This window comes from Penaeus monodon, chromosome 13 (genome assembly GCF_015228065.2).
Source record: "Penaeus monodon isolate SGIC_2016 chromosome 13, NSTDA_Pmon_1, whole genome shotgun sequence".
NCBI lineage: Eukaryota > Metazoa > Arthropoda > Malacostraca > Decapoda > Penaeidae > Penaeus > Penaeus monodon.
Genome location: NC_051398.1, coordinates 38,970,781 through 38,991,310, shown reverse-complemented (window position 1 = coordinate 38,991,310; position 20,530 = coordinate 38,970,781). Strand labels below are relative to the sequence as shown.

General features: G+C 34.2%; 1 protein-coding gene across 1 annotated transcript in view; it reads left to right on the top strand.

Moving 5' to 3' along the window:
* LOC119580319 (transmembrane protein 62-like) overlaps window positions 1–19,995 on the top strand; it is a 25,539-nt gene extending 5,544 nt beyond the window's left edge. The window contains exons 4-16 of the mRNA XM_037928404.1: window positions 1,390–1,527; window positions 1,675–1,854; window positions 2,058–2,319; window positions 4,519–4,674; window positions 6,834–6,984; window positions 8,850–8,972; window positions 9,352–9,433; window positions 9,653–9,781; window positions 15,906–16,024; window positions 16,150–16,205; window positions 16,873–16,960; window positions 17,691–17,824; window positions 18,775–19,995. Coding sequence (XP_037784332.1) covers window positions 1,390–1,527; window positions 1,675–1,854; window positions 2,058–2,319; window positions 4,519–4,674; window positions 6,834–6,984; window positions 8,850–8,972; window positions 9,352–9,433; window positions 9,653–9,781; window positions 15,906–16,024; window positions 16,150–16,205; window positions 16,873–16,960; window positions 17,691–17,824; window positions 18,775–18,883 — 1,727 coding nt within the window. The 3' untranslated portion in view covers window positions 18,884–19,995. The remainder of the gene's footprint in view (window positions 1–1,389; window positions 1,528–1,674; window positions 1,855–2,057; window positions 2,320–4,518; window positions 4,675–6,833; window positions 6,985–8,849; window positions 8,973–9,351; window positions 9,434–9,652; window positions 9,782–15,905; window positions 16,025–16,149; window positions 16,206–16,872; window positions 16,961–17,690; window positions 17,825–18,774) is intronic.
* The last annotated feature ends 535 nt before the right edge of the window (window positions 19,996–20,530 follow it).

Below are 20,530 nucleotides of genomic sequence, written 5' to 3'. Positions count from 1 at the left end.
ATGCACCAAAATCCATGCATTAAGCTTCCTTTAGTAGTGACTTTCCTAGGTGTGTAGCTTTTAGGGCCAGCTCACATGGACACTCCTGTGTGTATCAAGACTTCTTGCTTCTTCTCTGCAATGCTATGAGCCCTTTTTCTGCAGATGAATTTTTGCTGTTTTGCTATTTTCTTATGTCTGTATTTGTAATTTGTTATGCTTTATGACAATAGACCATTTTCATGGAACACTCCATATTAGCTCAGTGCAAATGCACTCTGTGCTTTTACAGTAACAATATGTAGCATTGTCTTGTGCCATTTTTTTATATTTTCATGTTCAGTTTTCCGTAATTCACCTTACACCGTGGGTAACTGCAGGCAGGAATAGGTTCCTGTTTGCAAACATAGTATCCTCCCTGGAGGTGATTCTCTCCCAGGCATGGTTAACAGGTGGCAAACTTCACCCTTGTATACCAGTGGAAATCCTATAGGAGCTTCCTGAAGACCCATTGATATGATATGATATGATATGATATGACTCCAAGAGTTTTGTGGACTCGTAACAAGATATCCCCACCCAACACTCAGTAATAATTTCCCAAGATGAGATACTCCCACCACAGCCAAATTTTTTTCCATGACTAGATGTTCATATCACCTGCCCTTCATTGAAATTTTTCAAGATGATATCAGTGTAACTCAGATCCAACAGGTTAATTGTGATATGTTACTATAATCTCTTCAGCAAATACCTTTGATTATTACAAGTTTTTGTTAGCACTTTAAGAAATCTAAATTTATTAGTACTGATATGTAACATGGTAACAGTTAGAAATTTGGTTTGTAAACCCATTTGCTGCTGTGGTGGGGCTGATGACAAAGTCTTTCCACATGAGTCAAAAAAAAAGAATTGTGGAAATAATGTTTCCCTTTCACTTTTGTCTTTGGTTCTAGACTAGTTGATTATTGTTTTTCAAGGGCATATGCAGACTTTGGAGGGCTGGAGCTAGAGAACTAACGGGATCAGAGCCAGAGCCACAAAACCATGCTTCTCTGTATTATGTAAAACACAGAACAGCCACCATTGTCATGATATGCATTGATACCACTCTGAATTCATGCCCATCCCATGAACTGATTCATCCATCATCTTTGGGATGAGAATTCCAAATCAGAATTTTTCATGTATTGATTAGTTTTTCAGTCTAGTTTATAGGTCTGTGTATCTGTGTTTTTATTGTGATTGAAAACATGATTTTTTTGTCTATATATCTGCATGCATATGTTGATATGTATATTTGTGTATTTGTTATCAATGTATTTTATTTTTTTATTAGGTATTCTTTTGTAGTCTGTAAATAGGGATATATTTAATGTATTTTATTATTCATCAAATTTTAATTTACAGGTGACTTAACAGATGCCAAAACTGTTGACATGCTGGGATCAAGACAGTATATAGAAGAGTGGGCTACATACCGTGATATTATTCAAACCTCAGGAATTCTTAATAACACTGTCTGGCTAGACATCAGAGGAAATCATGGTTAGTATATCAATGTGGTAGCCTGTCTTATGAAAATAGGACAATTCCTATTTTATTTCCTACTGCTATTATAGTTATGTATTAACAAATGCAGTGTGGTATATTCTAATAGTTACTTTGCTAATTTTTGATATGTTATTATTTCAGACAACTTTAATGTACCATCCTTAGCTAGTGAAGCCAACTTTTACCAAAACTACAGCATTCAAGGACAACGTCACCAGCGCTCATATATGTACATACACAAATATGGATATGATTCAGTGGCCTTCATTGCTGTTGATGCCTGTCTTCTTCCAGGGCCAAAAAGGCCATTTAATTTTATTGGCAAGTTCATCTGTGTTGTTTGACTTTGCTTTGGCTGATTAAAAATGAATCTGCCAATCATGCAATATCATATTATGGGAATCAAAGTTATTTTGACTTCCAGTTCTTTCTAGAAGAGTGTTAAATTGAAACAGAGACAGCATATTTATATTAGAAGTTGAGTATTATATGATATATATCATAATAAAAGTTTGCATTTTTAGGTATGCTCACAAACAAAGAAATGAAGCTACTTCAGGAATTTGAAACTGCCAGCCATAAGAGTAATTACTCAGTGTGGTTTGGCCATTATCCGACCTCTTGTATACTCTCACCTGAGCCAGGGATTCGTCGAGTCATGGGCCATGGGCTGGCATACTTATGTGGTCACCTACACACCCTAGGAGGACTTGCACCAAATATGTATACCAGGCAGCACACTGGCTCTTTAGAACTAGAATTAGGTGACTGGAAGGATGGAAGAATGTAAGTAATCATGTTAGAAATGGGCTAGACTGGTTTGGTTTTGATTATAGCAAAAGCAAACCACAAAGTCCTAATCAACTTTCTAAAAGATTTTTATAGAAATATGAATGCTTTCATTAATTTACTGGTTTCCAAAATTGGTATATTGTTCATTTCTCTGTCGTGAAGCAACTTAAAGTATAAAGAAAAGCATAAAGCAGTGGTGACTAGTCATGAAGGACTATGTTCAAGATATTATTAAATAGTGATTTTATTCATGAATATGCTAGACAATAATAGGATGGTATTAATCAAGGAATCATCTTTATTAGTTCTAGACTGGGCCATATACTATTTTTTTTTAAGGGTGATGGAAGAAAAGGATTTTTTCCCCCATATTGTACATCCTTGTTTTTACCTTTTATGTACATAGAGTAACTGTTAATTAGACTAAGGAGGAACTGAGAGGGAATAAATGCTTTATTATTATAATGTATAAATATATATATTTTTTACTTTTCCCTCTATGTCTATGGCCCTGCTTTTAGAACATATTGTACATTGTAATTCTGAAAGAAAGCTTTTTGGTTATTATGCACGACAGTATAGAAGTGGTAGGTAGATAGAAATATTTGAGCTTTCAATGGAAAATATAAGCTGTAATAAAGGCTTACAGTATTATTGGAATAATTTATACTCCACACTTATGATAGTGTGGTATTATATTTGATTATCATGTTGTGATGTTTAATACATTTTTTTTAAATCCAGAAAAGCATAGTGGAGTTGGTAATTTTATTTTGATATAAGATATAAGTTGAAAAGTTGGGTAACTGAGAAATGGACTCTTCACTATGTACATGTTAAAAAATGTGCACTTTCCTGGCTCAGATTGCCTGCACATACACATCTGTACCCTGACTAGGCATTGCATCTATAATTATTATATCACTCACATCACCTGCATCTGCATCTACATTTTACACACACACACACACACACACACACACACACACACACACACACACACACACACACACACACACACACACACACACACACACACACACACACACACACACACATACACACACACATACACAGAGATGTGGCCACACATCTACATCTGTATTCATTCAGACACATAAATTGTACTTATGCACACGGCACTACAACACAACAGAACCATAACATAACATAACATATCATAGCATGCAACCAAATATGGCAACACGACAACGCACATACATATATGCGTATACACACAAATGCAAATGAACACAGCCCATGCACACAGACACACACACACACACACAGACATACACACACACACACACACACACACACACACACACACACACACACACACACACACACACACACACACACACACACACACACACACACACACACACACACACACCACACACACACACACACACACCACACACACACACACCACACACACGCACACACCCACACACACACACACACACACACACACACACACACACACACACACACACACACTCACACACACACACACACACACACATACACACACACACACACACACACACACACACACACAAACACACCAACACACACCACACCACAAACACGCAGCACACGCATGCACCACTCACACACCACACGCAGCACTCACAGAGGAAGGGAAAGGGAATGAGAAAGGGAGTGGGAGAGTGGAGGGTTGGATAATATAGGTTGATTATCAAGCATTTTGTGGTTTCAACTTTTTTGGTTACTGAGAGTAAAATGATCTGGAGATCAAGATATTATATTATTTTGTGTGAGTTGCATGAAAAAGAAATAAAGAAAGGCTATGTATATACATGCAGCTTATATATGCATCAGTTTTGAGTTGCAAAGTAGATACAGGATATCTGTAAAGAATGTAATCTCTGTTATGTTGGTATTACAATTCAGATTAAGTGGATCTTTTTGGCAACAACTCAGGGCCAATAAAGGAATAAGACAGAAAAAAAAGAAAAAAAAGCATCACTGTATGGCATATCAAAAAGCATAAAGAAATAAGTAATTATAGATTGTTAGGTATTCTGGCTAACAAAAGAAAAAGTTGGCAGAGCTAGCTTCTTTATTAAATGTAAATTATCTTACATGATGTTGATAGAGGAAACTGCAGAGAAAAAAAAACTAACGAAGAGAAAAAAGAAAGATTTATGTGCAACTTGTTTTCAGTTTTCGAGTAGCAGCAATAGACCATGGCCTGTTTTCTTTTACGGATGTGACGCATGGCACATGGCCCATTATCCTTGTCACCAACCCCAAGCACGCTTTATTTGCCATGCCCCTCCACGAACCACTGCACCTCTTGAGGGAATCTTCGCATATCAGGTCAGTTGGATTTATCCGTGCAGATGTATTATGTAAAATGTTTTACATATGATTTTTCATCAGGAAATAGGTGCAATATGTCTTATGCAGATTACAAATTCTTACTTTATCATATGGATTATTTAGATTTTTATATATGATTTTAGATGTTTAGATGTTTCTGAAAAGTGCAGCAATCAAGATCTGTTTCTAATGATTTCTTATAGATATTTTGCATTCTCCATATTATGTTGCAGACTTTTTTACTGGGTATTCCCTTGTACTATTAACATCTTTAGAGCATACTTTTATATAATTGCATCTTTGACAAATTTGTAATGATAGCTCATATTTTTTTATATATGGAAATTGTATACATCTTTTATCCTCTTTCTCAGTTTCTCTATTTTTCTTCCTTCTTTGTCTTCCTTTTTTTATTCCTCCGCCACATCCTTTTCCCACTTCCTCTTCCTTATCTGCTTCCCCTGCTTCCTCCCTCTCCCTTTTGCCATCCCCTACACTTTCCCATTTTCCTTCTTCCATCTTGCCCCTTTTCCCTTCTTTCTTCTTGCATCTCACATTTCTCTGCTCCTCTCTTCTCACCTTTCTCCTGGGTTTCCTGTCTTCAGCCTCTGTTTTATGCTTTCTGGTTTTTAGTCTCTACTCTTCCTCTATGTGTGTGTGTGTGTGTGTGTGTGTGTGTGTGTGTGTGTGTGTGTGTGTGTGTGTGTGTGTGTGTGTGTGTGAGAGGTGTGGTGTGGTGTGGTGTGGTGTGGTGTGGTGTGGTGTGTGTATGGTGCCTTTTATTTTTATGTTGCTTTTTATCACTTTCATGTTTTGATAATCATTAGTATCTTTTCCTTCTTTTTTCTCCTCCTTTTTTCTCTCTTTTCAACTAACACAAAGGATCCCTTTAAATTTAAAACAAATGTGACTGGAACATTAACCCACTCACAAGCCATTCTGAACCACATGTCAGGATGCAGGCAGTGTCATCTGCTTGAGGAAAAAAATAGAAGCATAGAAAACATAATTTTCCCTGTTCTCTATGCTTATGGTTGCAGTATAAACTACTCTCTAGGTAATTAGCTTAAAAAGAGGCATTAAAAGTACTTTTTGGGGTCTGTTTCTCTTGAGGGACAAAATCACGTGTCTATTTAGCACACACAACTTTGAGCAGGCTTGTCTATGCATAACATTATGGGATGTCATCCTAGAATAAAGTAAGGCCAGCCATGACATGTGAGGGTGTTACCCTGGAGTGAGTGGGTTAAAGCTAGGTAAGAAGGTCAAACTGACAATAGCATCATTTAGACAAGGTGCATATTGTCACTGTGAACTCTATTGCATGGTTTCCCATTGCTATGAAAATATAATTTTGAAAGATTAACCAGAAGAAGACCTCTGTTTGTGTTTGTTTTTAACAGCTTATATTTGGTAATACCATTATCATACTCTAAAGGAATTTGGATGATTGACTGAAGCATTGTCATATATTGCCAAGGTTGTTTGGCTTACACACACACACACTCACACATGCATGTGTGCGAAACATATAGATGTATAAACATAAAAGTATTCTTATTTCTTAACCCAGTTCCTCTGGAGATGACATGTACAGACTTGCCATGCTCACTATAAGTTTAGTTTATTACTTGTCTCTACACATAGATGGCTCAAAAAGTCAAATGGCTTTACAAGTCACAGAGATGGCTCCACAAGTACTAAATCATAAAGACTCATCTATCTTGTCTGTTTACCCTTTTCTTATATTTCTGGTAATATTCTCTTCTATTATTATTATTAATAGTAATGACTATAAGAATCATAAGGTCTACAATAAAAATAACAGTATCTGTGTTGATAGAATTATTTGAAAAATAATTTTTCCCAAAAATTTAAGGAAAGTTAAAATCAGATGAGATCATGTACTTTACCAATTAACTCCTTGGTGGCTAAGTACTTGTGGAGACATCTATGTGTAGAGACATTTCATAAAAGAAAATGAAAAGGAACAATATATTTCCTTGGTGACAGATTGCTAATAAAATGTTACTTTTATTAGTACAGGTAAATATTGTAAAATTGCATCTTTTTGGTACTTTTTTCTGCATTTGTTGGCATGAGTTGTCCATTATTATAATGGATTATTTTAACATGTATTTGTTTTGGTTCAACAGGGTGCTGATTTGGTCACTAGCTCCCATTGTAGAGGCTAGAGTTAGACTGGATGAGTCCCAGTCGTGGCTTGTACTTTCCCATGTAGAAGGACCATTGTATGTAACTAAATGGAATGCCGAGAGATATGCAGATGGAATACATTCACTTGTGGTAAGAAGTTTGATGTTTGCCATTGATATTGTTCTAAGCATGTTAATTTGTTTTTTTGTTTACCAATGGTTGTGAGTACATGTACTGCCCACTGTATTTTTGGGTGAATTATGTTAGACACCGTGCTTAGCCACCAAGGTGTTAATTAGTAGGTCCTACATTACCTCCCCAGATTTCGCCATTCCTTGAATTTGAAATTTCAAAAAATAATTTAATGCTACTGATACTGATCCTGTTAATATTATTTTAACATTACGATTATTGTAATGTTATTTGAATGATAATAGCAATAGAAAAATATTTCTGAAAAAAAAGGGTTAATGGATGAGATAGGTAGTTTTAGTAATGGACTCCTTGGTGACTGAGCACTTGTGGAACCTTCTCTTTCTAAACACGGAAATGAACTAAAATCATAGTGGACATGACATTATTGTCATTCCATCCTAGAACATATAAGAAAGTTATAACCAATTTTAGGTAATGGGGTAAGAAGACATTCACTGCATCCTCATATTAAGTATTTGTATAAATATTTCAACTATGAAGAACCAGTAAAAAGATCTCATGATATGCTCTTCATCCATAGGAAATTGCAGGTCAGACATATCCAAAGGAGAAAGTAGGATTGGAGAATTTTCCTCAAAAAAATTTTCTGCACCAATAATCCAAAGCTGATACTTTGGCTAGACCTCTGTGTAAGGGCTCTGACAGGTTTAGGAAATAGCTGGCTTAGCAAGATGAAGCTAATGGGTATCCAAGGGTTAATGCTAAAAGTAGGAAAGTTAGAAAAGACAAGTGTTGGAGATTCACTGGAGTATCTTTCACAGAATTATACAGGAGACCAGAGCAACTTACTTTCTGTGGTTTCAATCATCTAAAGATAAATATATGAAAAATCTTGGTAGTCCCAGAAAGTAAAGTTGAAATATATTGCACAGCATAACTGTAGCCACCAACCAACTCACAGTTCCTGTCTCTCCAGCAGTTGATGTTTGAACATGAAGTTTCTTTTGTTTGATATATACTTGTTTGTTGCCCATTTTGTTTTGAAAAAAGAAAATGGCTCTTAAAAATTAATTATAATGTTAGTGCAATTCCTCAAGGACTGAGAGTGAGTATAAAGTGCTGTTTTGTTTCATAGCTCTTTTGAAAAGTGGTATGGTGCTCCCAGAAGTGTAAGATCAGTAAGTATGAATATAACAGAAGGCTGTTATATTGTTGCTGTTATTTAATTAGGATTACAAAAGTAACATCTGTACTGAACATGTGAAGACCTTGTTTCTTGTCATTATTTCCTAAACAATGCACTAAAGTATATATTTAGATAGTACTTACATTGCAATAGGTATTATAATTAATAATCTACAATTATTTTAAATTATATCAGAGGATATGAATGGTGGGTGAAAAATACTGCATTTGAAACCAGTCCCTCATGAGTATTGATGGCAGACTGTATGTCTGTTGTTTGAAGTCATTTCAGACACATTGACATGTAAGTGGAGCAGTGTAAAATTAAATCATTACAAGACAAAAGTGATTTCAATGTGTATTTTGTTAAGGCACAATCTCTTTCTTTAACCCGCCAATGACGGTATCTGAAATCTCTCGGTGTCAGTGACTGGTAATTTTTGGCAACCATCCTGCCATTTGACCCGGGAGTCCGCTACATGTAGCAGAACTTTCCTTTCTTCGCGACACCTATAGTGTGATGAGTTGTTTTGTTATGAAGGCTATAGGCGTGGCCCACCAGATATGGATTAAGCATTATGAAATGCATATCACTTTACAGAAGTGAGTTACATTTTATTGTTTTTCATATGTAAGTAATATACACTTCATTTAACAATGCAACTTCATTTCAGGTTCATGTTAGAGACAGAGATGGACGGGAAGGAACAATTACTCAGCCATTTTCTCTTGACGAATCTCGACCATCATTTCGTTTTTGGCCAAGAGCTCTCTTGATGTCAAATGTCTCAATGTTTGTAAGTTTTGCTTCAAAGATAATGTCTCCTTTTAAAGCTGTATGGAATGAAATTTAAAGAGATAAATTAATCAGCTTTGCAATAGGTTTGTTTATTTTGTTACCTTTGCTTGCTGTATAGCATAGTTAAGATTTTATGCTGTATATGTTAATGCTATAAGATAAAGTAGATATTAGTTCTAGTCTTATATTTTTACTTGTGCTAGATTTACTGTTAGGTGCATTTGATATCTTTCTGATTTACTGCTTTCAATTGATAGTCAATTCTGTATTTTGAAGTTTTCTGTTAATTTACTTACCGAGCAAAAAAAAAAAAAAAAGAATGAGGTCTGTTAAAAGGATATTGCAGTTTCATAATTTATTTTCTCTTATGTTTACAGTTCCAATTCCTGTTTGGTATCATGGTGTGCATATGTGTGATTCCTCTTTGTATACTTCGATACATACATCATTTAGTTCTTGGTAAGCTGATGTATTTTTTAAGTTTTATTTCAATTGAAATGTAAATATCGCATGATTTATTAATAACTTCATGGGGGATGTATTTTAACATCATTAATATCTGAAACTAAATATGTAAAATAGTATTTATCCATGCATATTGTTTGATATGAATATACCATAGACATATAATCCTGTGATTTTTAAGCCTGTGAACTATATCTCTTCCTTGCATTTCAGAACGTCGGATGATACGACCACGTCTTAAATGGTCTGTTTGCAACACAATATTACGGAAACTGTGGGTGATGGTGTCAGTGGACAGACTCTTTTGGCCTCTAATCCTAACAGCCATATACCTGCCACTTGGTAAGTTTTTTCTTTTTAATCCTTTTAAGTTTCAGTCATACTAATTTTGCTTGTTTTACATACTTCTCACTTTCATCTATTCTGTTTGGAATGTCTCTGTAATAAGGTAAAATTTTAGGCAAAATGTTTAAGAACAAATAGATATATTGACAATAGCTTTACAAAACTCTCATATCTTATCATTAACAAATTATATTTAGAATGTGTTATCAAAAAGAAGAGAAATGCAAAATGATCATACTATGGAACACTTTTTAAAAAGTTCAGCAATATGATTTATTGAGAGTTTCATGTGATTTGAATGTTAACTTTTGGATCTGAATGTTGTGACCATCACATCATGAAAAATTTTGGCTAAGTGACCAGGGTGACAGGAATTTTGTATGAAGGCTAGGGCGATGGAAATGACTTGCCATGAGTGCACAAATCTCTTGGAGATTGATTAGACTCAGTGGGCATTTAGGAAGGGACATTTGCATAATTCCTATCAGTAAGTGAGTGTGGAATGTATCATCTGTGAGCCATGACTGGAAAAGTGACAGCTCCAGGGAGGACACTATTGCCATGCTCATGATCCTATTCCTGCCTGTCGTGACTAGCAAAACAGGTTGTATTACAGACAATTAAATTTTAAGAAAAAAATTAAGAATGACAAAAATAATAAAATGTTACTTATTGTTATTATTATTGCACCGTGTTATGAACTGCCTAGAATATGGAGTCTGTTCAAGGAAAACAGTCTTTAATTTTTGCAGCATAACTAATGACAAGTGTAGACATCGGGAAATGGCAAAAAAATTAAAAGTAAAGATTAAAAAATGCTTAAGCAAAAAATGAGGTAATAACATTGCAAAGGAGTCTAGACACTGCACATGATTGTGCAAGGGTGCCCGGTCTACAAGCCACACACCTGTGGTCACTCAAGTAAGCCTTATGCCTGACATTCTTCCCGATAATTCTCCACCTTCCCCTGTTCCCTTATTTAATTCTATCCATTTGATCTGATTGCTCTATACCTTTAACCCCATCCTCGTTTACAAATCCCCACTGTATTCCATTTGTTCCCCCTCTGTACCCCTTTCACTGCCATTCTATCTTACAGTGTTCCACAACATCGAACACATTCTTTCCTAATCATTAACTCATTTCCACACTTTCTACCACAATACTTTACCATAGTGCTATATGACCTCTGATGTGTAGCATATTTATTTATTCTAACCATTAACCATTGTTCTTGTTCTTTTTATTTTTTGGTTATTAATGTTATTATGACTGTTATTGTTACTATTATTATTTACAATATTAACATTATTATTATCATTATTGTATTTTTTATTATTATATTTAAGTTTGTTATGATTATTATTATTATTATTATTATTATTATTATTATTATTATTACTATTATTATTATTATTATTATTATTATTATTATTATTATTATTATTTTATTGTTGTTGTTGTTATTGTTACCATTATTGTTACCACCCCTACCACCACCATTGATTTATTTTTCTTCTATTGTTATAGTTATTTACTTAATTATTTATTTCTGACAAGGGGATTTCTTGCAGAGATAGTATACATTTATATGCTTTATTTTGAATATACTTCATAGTGATCTTAGATTTTTTTCTTCTCTCTTTTTGTTAGTCTAAGACCTTATCTGGGTTAGTTATTATATATATTTAACTTTTTTTTGTAAATGTGATTTTTTATAAGTGACAGTGATTCCCTAACTAAACATCCTTTTTTTCTTTTACATATAGTCAATTGTTTCAGATTTGACCCATTTTGAGAATTGCTTCATTAAGTAGGATGACCTTGTCATGTAGCCATTTTGTTTACTTCTATATTTGACTTTTTTCTTCTTTTTTATTATAAGCTGAAAGTGAATATATTAAATTGTGCAATTTCTGTCTCAAGTTAAATTTTTGTTATATATTTTGTTTGTTGAGAACAAAACCTATCACCATCACTGTATTTTGTGGTGTCTACAATTGTGAAGGAGTGTTGGTATTACTAGACACTGAACACTGAATATACATCCTTTCCTTATCTCTTTTATGCTTCCTGGATTACATGGTATGCATTAAATTATCTAGCATGATGCATATAATCCACAATTACCCCGTTGGTTTCATACACATTTTCCATTTGATAACCAACTGTGGATTCATTTATGCCTCATTATGAAGAGCCTTATGTTTTTAAAAATATTGTCACAGGGTTATCATCATCTTCAGGTTGATGGGACAAGTCATAGATGTTTTTGAGTTTGGCTTATTATTCATTAGATGTGTGCTAGCTCATGCATTACAGTACCTATACTCTGAAGTAATTATATTAATGAAGATGTACAATGATTTATATTGATGAAGAGGTACCATACATTAGCCAGAAGTCTTTTTTCATATATTTTTATCTTTTGTGGATGATAATGAAAATGTCTATAGCATTGACATGTATGTTAATTCGCACTTGTAGTTTACACACAGGTTCAGAATTGCTAGAATAAAAACGAGAGATTATACTTTTATGATATCTCCCAGACAATTTTTAATACTTAACCTGTTGGATTCGGGTGATGTAACTATCACGTCATTAAAAAATCTGGGTTGAGTGGTTGATGTGAACATTTCGTCACTGGAAAATCTGGCTGTTGGCTAGGTGACACAAACCTGCCGCTGTGAGTGTTGCGGCTGAAGGCTAGGGTGATGGAAAAGACTTGCCATGAGTGCACAGACCTATTGGGAGGTTTATTTTACTCATTTGGCGATTTTGCATTATTCCCATCAATGTATGAGCGTGGAATGAAATGTCTGGAAGAGTTCCTGCTCCATGGAGGATGCCATTTCCATGCTCAGCATTGTATTCCTGACACTATGAGTGGCTACACATGTTTTTTTACATAAAATTGAATATTATGTAAAAAAAAAAAAAAAAAAAAAAAAAAAAAGTAACATAATGTTACATAGTTTATTTTTCTTCCATTGAGTTGTAGACTACCTTGTGAGATGATTGGAGTCTGTACAAAGGAAAAATCTATTACCATCTGTATAATACAAATCAAATGGCAATATGGACATTGGATAATGGCCAAAAAGCTAAAAACGCTTATGCATAAAAAGAATAAATAACTTTGCAAATTGGAGGCACAGAGACTTGTCACCGCAAACATGTGTTCGTGTGTGACCGGCCTACAAGCAGCCACCCAGCAGAGCGGCCTAATACCCAGATTTTCTGTGATTTGATTGCCGTGATGCTTCCATATCCAATAGGTCAACTTCACTCAGTATGGTGATCCAGCCACTGGATACTATTTTCATTTTTCATTTCCATGTTATAGAAAATAATACTTTGCAGTTTTAGGAAGAAGGCAGACAATGATGTATCTGTAATGTGTAAAAGAACTTCATATAATCATCAACATTACTATAATATCTACCACATTTCCATGAGTGAGAGAGGTAGAACATTACATAGCAGAAATGTCTGATGTAGGCTGACATCAGCTATCCAAGATGTCTTTTGATAATTGCAAAGGATGTGGAGTATTAGCTTACACTATATGGAATATGTAGAAGGAGAATCATTTGGGATTTAGAGGAAAATCATAGCAGAATATTCTTGTGAATTTTGACATATTCCCATTGTATATACAGTACTTTAATGTACTGATTGGGTCCTGTTGAGAATTTGCTATTTTGTGGTATGAGAAAATGTGATACCTTCCCTCTCCTGTTATTAATTCATTGTCAAATCCTTGTTTTTCACTGACAAATGATATTGTTTATGTTTTAGAGATGCTACTTCAGCTTTGCTCCATATTTAGATTTATGTGATATTTTTTTAAATAAACAAAATTCAGTACAATCAGCATCAGCACAGTTCAAATTTTGCTCAAGAAATCCTGGCCTGTAGCAATTAAGAATGAAATCCATGAAAGTAATTTCATAAAAACACTGCTTACATATTTAAACAAATGAAAATTGCCTATAACACTAGTGAGCCTTCCACATCCTGTGGCAAAACAGTGGGACCATAGGTTATATTTCAGTTACTTTTACCACCATTATCATTGACATTAGTTACATAAGCACCAGCTTCACTGAAGGCCTTTTTGCATGCCCTACCTCCTTGATTAACATTTTCGAAATCATTGGCAACACCACAAAGTTCACCAAAGTCACCTAAGCTTATTTCACTTCCATTATAATTTTTTTTTTCTATAACATTTTCATCCAAGTTTCTTATCCAATTATTCTTTATGAGTAATAGTAATTGTTTAAATATTTTGATAATTACTTTGCTACACTACCTCTGTTTAAGTGAATACAACAATTGACAATCTTAGTTACAAGAATCACACAAGTATGCCAAATTCATAAAAGTTTATATCTCTGATTGTTAAATTTTGTGCTTATTCACCAAAAATCTGAAATCATTTTGATTTATGTGGGATTAACAGATGTCTTTTTTATACTGACTGCATCCAAAAACTGGTATATTATAAAAAAAACTTGGATCATTTGTGACAATGCAACATTCCATGACCTATGGGGAAATTTCACACTATTGTTGCCTTTGTCCACAGAGATATCAAATGATTATTCACACCTCTTAAGAAAAGAAGTTAAGTATGTTGATAATTAATTTACTGGAATTGAGTCTTGAAGTGAAAAAAATTGGCCTAGGGGTGAATGACGGGAACATCTTATCAAAGAAAAAATTGGCTGAGAAGCGGATGAGGAGGATATCTCACCATGAGTGCAGAAAGCACTTGGAGGAGATTGACTCAGATGGCATTCAAGAAGGGGCTTTTTCCAAGCTTCATTTGGGTTTCCAACAGTCAATGAGGGTGAAGTGTACTATCTGTGAGCCAAGCCTGGTAGAAGGCTGTCTCCAGGGAGGACACTGTGTCCACATGTAGGAATGTATTCTTACCCTCAGTTACCAGCAGTGCAGGGTGTGTTAAGGAGAAATGAATGAAACAAAAATATAGAAAATGGTACAAATAACCTATTGTTATTATTATTTCATAGTCTGTAAAGTATATGATGAGATAATATGGAGTCTGTTCAACAAGAAGTGTCTGTTACCATCTTGATACAGCATAACAGCCTCTGAAGTAAGCCCGATGATTGGATTTTGATCTGTGGTCAAAATCCAGGCACTCAGTTCTAATGGTGGGAGGAAACTGTGATTTCAAGTACCGTCCTATAGAATGATGTCACAGTGCCACAATATTTATTATTTTGTCACAAAGAGCAGGCAACATTAATAATTCATCTGGAAACTGCTATAGCTTGATTTTTTTTTTTCCTTTATCTTTTTCTTTTTTTTTATATTTATTAATTCATTCATTTGCTGAAGAAATCATATTACAGCAAAATTGCTAGCTTTGTCCTATGTGATTTGTATTTACACATTCATTTATGGAATTTAAGCACGAAGAATATCATTTTTTTTATTAACTGGTATTTTTTCTTGAAGAAAATTTCAACAATTTGTACATTTTTGGTATTATGGTAGTATTGCTATATAAATGTAGAGTGCTCTGTTTTTCTTGTTCATGATTTATTGACTTTTATAAGTGCAGAGACTGGGTAGATAATTGCAAAATAATTGTAAGGAAAGTAAGTTGACTAATATTTCCTAATTTCAGATTGTGATTCCCATGGTGTCTGCCTTACATAATACCTTACTTTAAGATACTAAGTACATTGTAAGAAAAATTTAAAGGGAATAGGGCTGGCAGTTTGGACCCTGAGATTGTTTAGCAATTTAGATTTTTCTTTTGGGTCTGGCTTTTTTGAACATTGGAGAGGACTCAGACTTGATTATATAGAAGTTTCAGTTATGGTTTCAAGTTATCAGGATATCTCTTGATGATTTGATAGTTTGTTTTCCAACTTAAAACTTAATCCTGATCTAGAGGGTCTCTACTCAAAATATTGGAACCCAGAAATCACAATGATGCAAAAGCACAGACAGTATTTTGCATATTTAGTCATCTGGAAGAAGGTTGAACACATGTTTTGATACTGTATGCTGTACTGTATAAATGTTATTAAATTATTTATGGTTTGCATACAATATATATACACATTTCTTACAGGACCCTGGTTTGTTGGGGAGGTAATTGAAAACCATATTGGTGTGGTATTTGCATGGGGAACCTTTGTCAACAGAAGTTACCTACCTGGGTCTCTCACCTATGCCTATGGATTCTTTCAGGTAAGGCACTATTGTCAGTGATTGTTAATGAACATGATCTGTGCCTGGTTATTTAAAAATATTTATGATTTATGTCATTTGGAATAACAAGTTTTATTAAGATTTATTTTTGTTGTTCATTTCAGATGGTGGTCTTCCAAGTACCACTCATTATGGCAGTTTCCCATTGCATTGATCTAAGGTAATTACAACATTGGTAGTTAGAACACCCTGCACATAATGGGGATAAGTCTCTATTAGATATGTCCATTTTTTGACACTTGTAGTCTATTTTAGATATTGTACATTGTAGATATGCCTCATCCTAATTAAACAGGAGATTCATTCTCATATGTTAACAGATATTTTTATGTAATTAATGTGTTGAATTTGATTGTACATTATCTCACTATAGATCTGGCCTTGGAGAGTAGGTGAAATATATGCAGAGCTAAGAGCTAATATTTTAAATTCCATCTTTAAAGCTAGTCTTTACATACTAATAAATAGGATGACAGTGTCACCATGAAGAAATGTGGAAAATATCATTATTGGTAATGTTTTTTATTTAAATTCATTCATATAATTCAGTTTTATTACCCTTTTCTTATTAGAAATTACTTTAAAAAATGTTCAGGAATATTATCCCATGGCTTGGAAATCTTTGAGGATTTCTATATCTTTAAATAAATGTAAAACTTTTCTTGTGTGGTTTTCATGTAATTAAGATATTGGGAAACTGAGCTCTGGTCAAGAGAAGTTTATTCACAGCAGAGAATAATAATTATTATCATTCATACTTGTTCACATAGTTAGAATGTGATTTTTATGTCACAGTTTATACTTATATATGTATTTGATTTTTTCAGATTCAGGTCACTGTACATTAGTCCCATCTGTAGCTTCCCCCAGTACCTTTGGCGACATATTTGTTTGCTAATAATTATTACAAGTCAGGTAGGACTATTTGGATTTTTTTTAAGCCTTTATACTCTGATGTGGTTATTGAGATAAATCGTATAATAAATTCCTTAGGAAGTTCACGTAATTTTTCAAGCATTAACATTCTATCATGCATGGGAGGACACATTTAATATGTGCAGGTTTTGATTAACAATAGATCTCAAGAATTGTCTTCATCTCTCTCTTAATTTTGTTAGTCTTTCTTCCAGTAACTTTTAGTGGAAAGTACTGATTGTTTATAAGTTAAACAATCAGTAATTTTATCCTTTACTGAAAGCTATAACTTGTAAGGTTTGGTTTCTTTTTATATTGTATAGTGTAACCTAAATCATGAGGTGTAAAAGTAGCATTTTTGTAACTGTATTGGTAGTGTGAGCTGTAGAATTGGCAATAAATATTAATTAGTTGCACTAGTGGCTTGATAAAACATAATGAAAACTAAAAATGTAGTTATTGAAATATATAATTGGAATATGAAGAAAACAAAAGACTACATTTCCAGTATGTTGCTGAAAAATGGTCTAATTGTACCCTTTTTCACTTGAGTCTGTAAGAGATTCTGATGATCATCTGAATTTATAAGCTTGTTTTAGATACAAAATCATTCTTTGAGGAAGCATATATTCTTCCTTGTAGCTATATTGCCATCTTAATAGCAAATATAGAAATTGTAGGTATTTCATTGGAAATGAAATACCTAATTGGTATTACTTTACTTTTTCAGATGATCTCAGCTTATTTCTTCTGGTTGGCATATGGCACAATGGCACTCCTTCTGGGCCCCTTGCGAACATGGTCAGCAATTGTTGGACTAGTTTTGTGGTACCAGGCAGCCACTGCACATAAGAACCTTCTCAGGTGAATTGATATGAAACATGCCTTTTATTGTTAGTGTTTAGATCTTATATGTGTTAACTTGAAATGATTTCTCTGAAAGATTCAACATCAGAGAGTGTTACTTGTAAGTTCCTTGCCTTTTGGTTTTGGGTATATCTGCTAGTGCACATGATGGTGGGTAGATACAAAATATATGCTATGCAGTAGTTGGTGTGCAGCTACTCTGCCACTCACCCTTTTTACAGGACCTGACAAGTATTCCTCAAGTCGTGAATTATAGGGTATGAATATGGGCAGGGGAAAAAGCCAGGCAAAGTTACCTCCTAAGTCTACAGGAGTTGAGAGACCAATATCTATTATTCCACAGCATTTATTACTGTTATCTAGGTCACATATCACAGCTGAGTTCATTCATAGAAAAACGTACAGAACATAGAAAAAAAACACCAATAACATGAACACAGGAGTCTGCCCAGCCCACACTCACACTCCCGTCACAACCAAGGTTACCCGCCAACTGCCTGCTGGTGGCAACTCCACCACTCACTCAGTTGTGAAGGGATTGGGTGTAGGCAACGAGCTCTCTCAGACCTGAAATTCATGGTATGTTCTGGAGGTGGGACATTTAGTAAGAGACAACAAAGGCATAGCGAAGGGTGTTAGCAAGTGCATTTAAAGAAAGGAAAGCACCCCAAGTGGCAACATGGTCTTTGCCCATTCACATAAGTGAATCCACGAATCCGGGTACATTCTTCTACTGAAGAATACGTCATACTAAAGCTAATTTATTCCATGAGTGCTTCACTTAGATATATTTACAATGTGGCATCTTGGTGGCAGTAATATAGAACCCACCTGAGCTGAAGTAGAGGTTGTTTTGATTGTTTTTGTGAATATATATAGGTATCTATACATTTTGCTCTGAATATCTATTAGATAAGTCAGTGAATCACATTTCTTATTGTTTTCAGAGAAGCAGCTCAGATATGGATCCCAAGACAGCAGAACTTGGAAGCAGAGGAGAATGACTTCACCAAAAGTGCTGGAAGTGTTGATGATGTTACACAGAGCTCTCTTTGACTTCAGCATTTATCTTTCTGTTTTCTCAAGGTTTTATAAGGTACATGTCATTATATTTACATAAAGCAGATGGCTTTAATTTATTAATGATACGGATTCCATTAAAGTGCCAAAAAGGACACCTTAGAGAAACTTGCATTAGAGGCTTGGTTTATGTTGCAGATGTCATCACTACAGGATATTTGTCAGATACAGAGTCTATACTTCAGTAACTGTTCAATAGTCAGTAGTGAAATGTCTGTAATTGTATGAATTATTTATCGAGTATCATAAGAGAAGAGTAAATGCATGTCAGTGGAAAATTAGTCTTAATCCATGTTTTTGGTCCTTGTTTGAAGAACCCAGAAGAGGCTGTTTCTTCTTCTTTTAGAGTTGATACATTTCTGTCTAAGAAAGATTTAACTGAATATCTTGATACCATGATATTTGTTTGATTCAGCATATTGCTGAGAATGAGAATGAATATTTACAAAGGGATGTCCTTACTTAATATTTTACTTATTTTTAAGTAGTACTATATATGATGCTACTCAAAATCCTTGACAGTATGTTAAAAAAAGAAATACAGTATTCTATAAATTTAACACTTCAGGAAATCAGTATCACATGTAAATTATTTATTATTTATTTTATTTATTTATTTATTCATCCATTTATTTTTTATTTATTTATTTTTTCTCCTAGAAGAAAGTCCATAATATTAACCCCTTGGATCCGGGTGACGTGACCATTACATCATGAAAAAATCCGTCATGGGAAAATCTGGCTGTTGTGAGCATTGCAGCTGAAGGCTGAAATGGTGGAAACGACTCGCCACAAGTGTACAAACCTATTGGGAAGTTTATATTGCTCAATTGGCAATTTTGCAATATTCCTGTCGATGTATGAGTGTGGAATGAAATGTCTGTGAGCGGTGACTGGAAGAGTACCTGCTCCATGGAGGATGCCATTTCCACTCTCGGCATCACATTCCTAACACGGTGAGCTGATGCAGGTTGTTTCACAGAAAGTTGAATATTATGTAAATTTCATAGTTACATAGTTCTATTTTTCTTGCACTGATTTGTAGACTACCTAGAGAGATGAGTGGAGTCTGTGCAAAGAAAAAAAAAGAGATATATATATATATATATATATATATATATATATATATATATATATATATATATATACCATCTGGATAATGCAAATCAAATAACAAATATGGATACTGGAAAATGACCAAAGAGCTAAAAATGCTTATGCGTAAAAGAAGTAGATAACTTTGCAAATAGGAGGCATAGAGTCTTGTCACCGTGCACACGTTTTTGGCGCACGGCCTACAAGCAGCCACCTGGCAGAGCAGCTGCTCACCTAAGCCTAATGCCCAGATTTTTTGTGATTTAATTGTTGTGATGTAACCGGATCCAATGGGTTAAGCAACTTATAAATGTAAAACTTACACTAAAAGTTTATGATAGCAAGATTATGATATATTTGATTCAGCATAGCATGCAGCCAGAGTGCTTTCTGGAGAATATGATTATCTGTCAAAGGTGGAGAGGTGACTGAGGATAGTAAGTCAGTCATTTTTTTAAGTTATTTACATGTTATATTTATTTATATATCAAATTTATAATTTATTTATTTATGTGTTTGTTCACATTT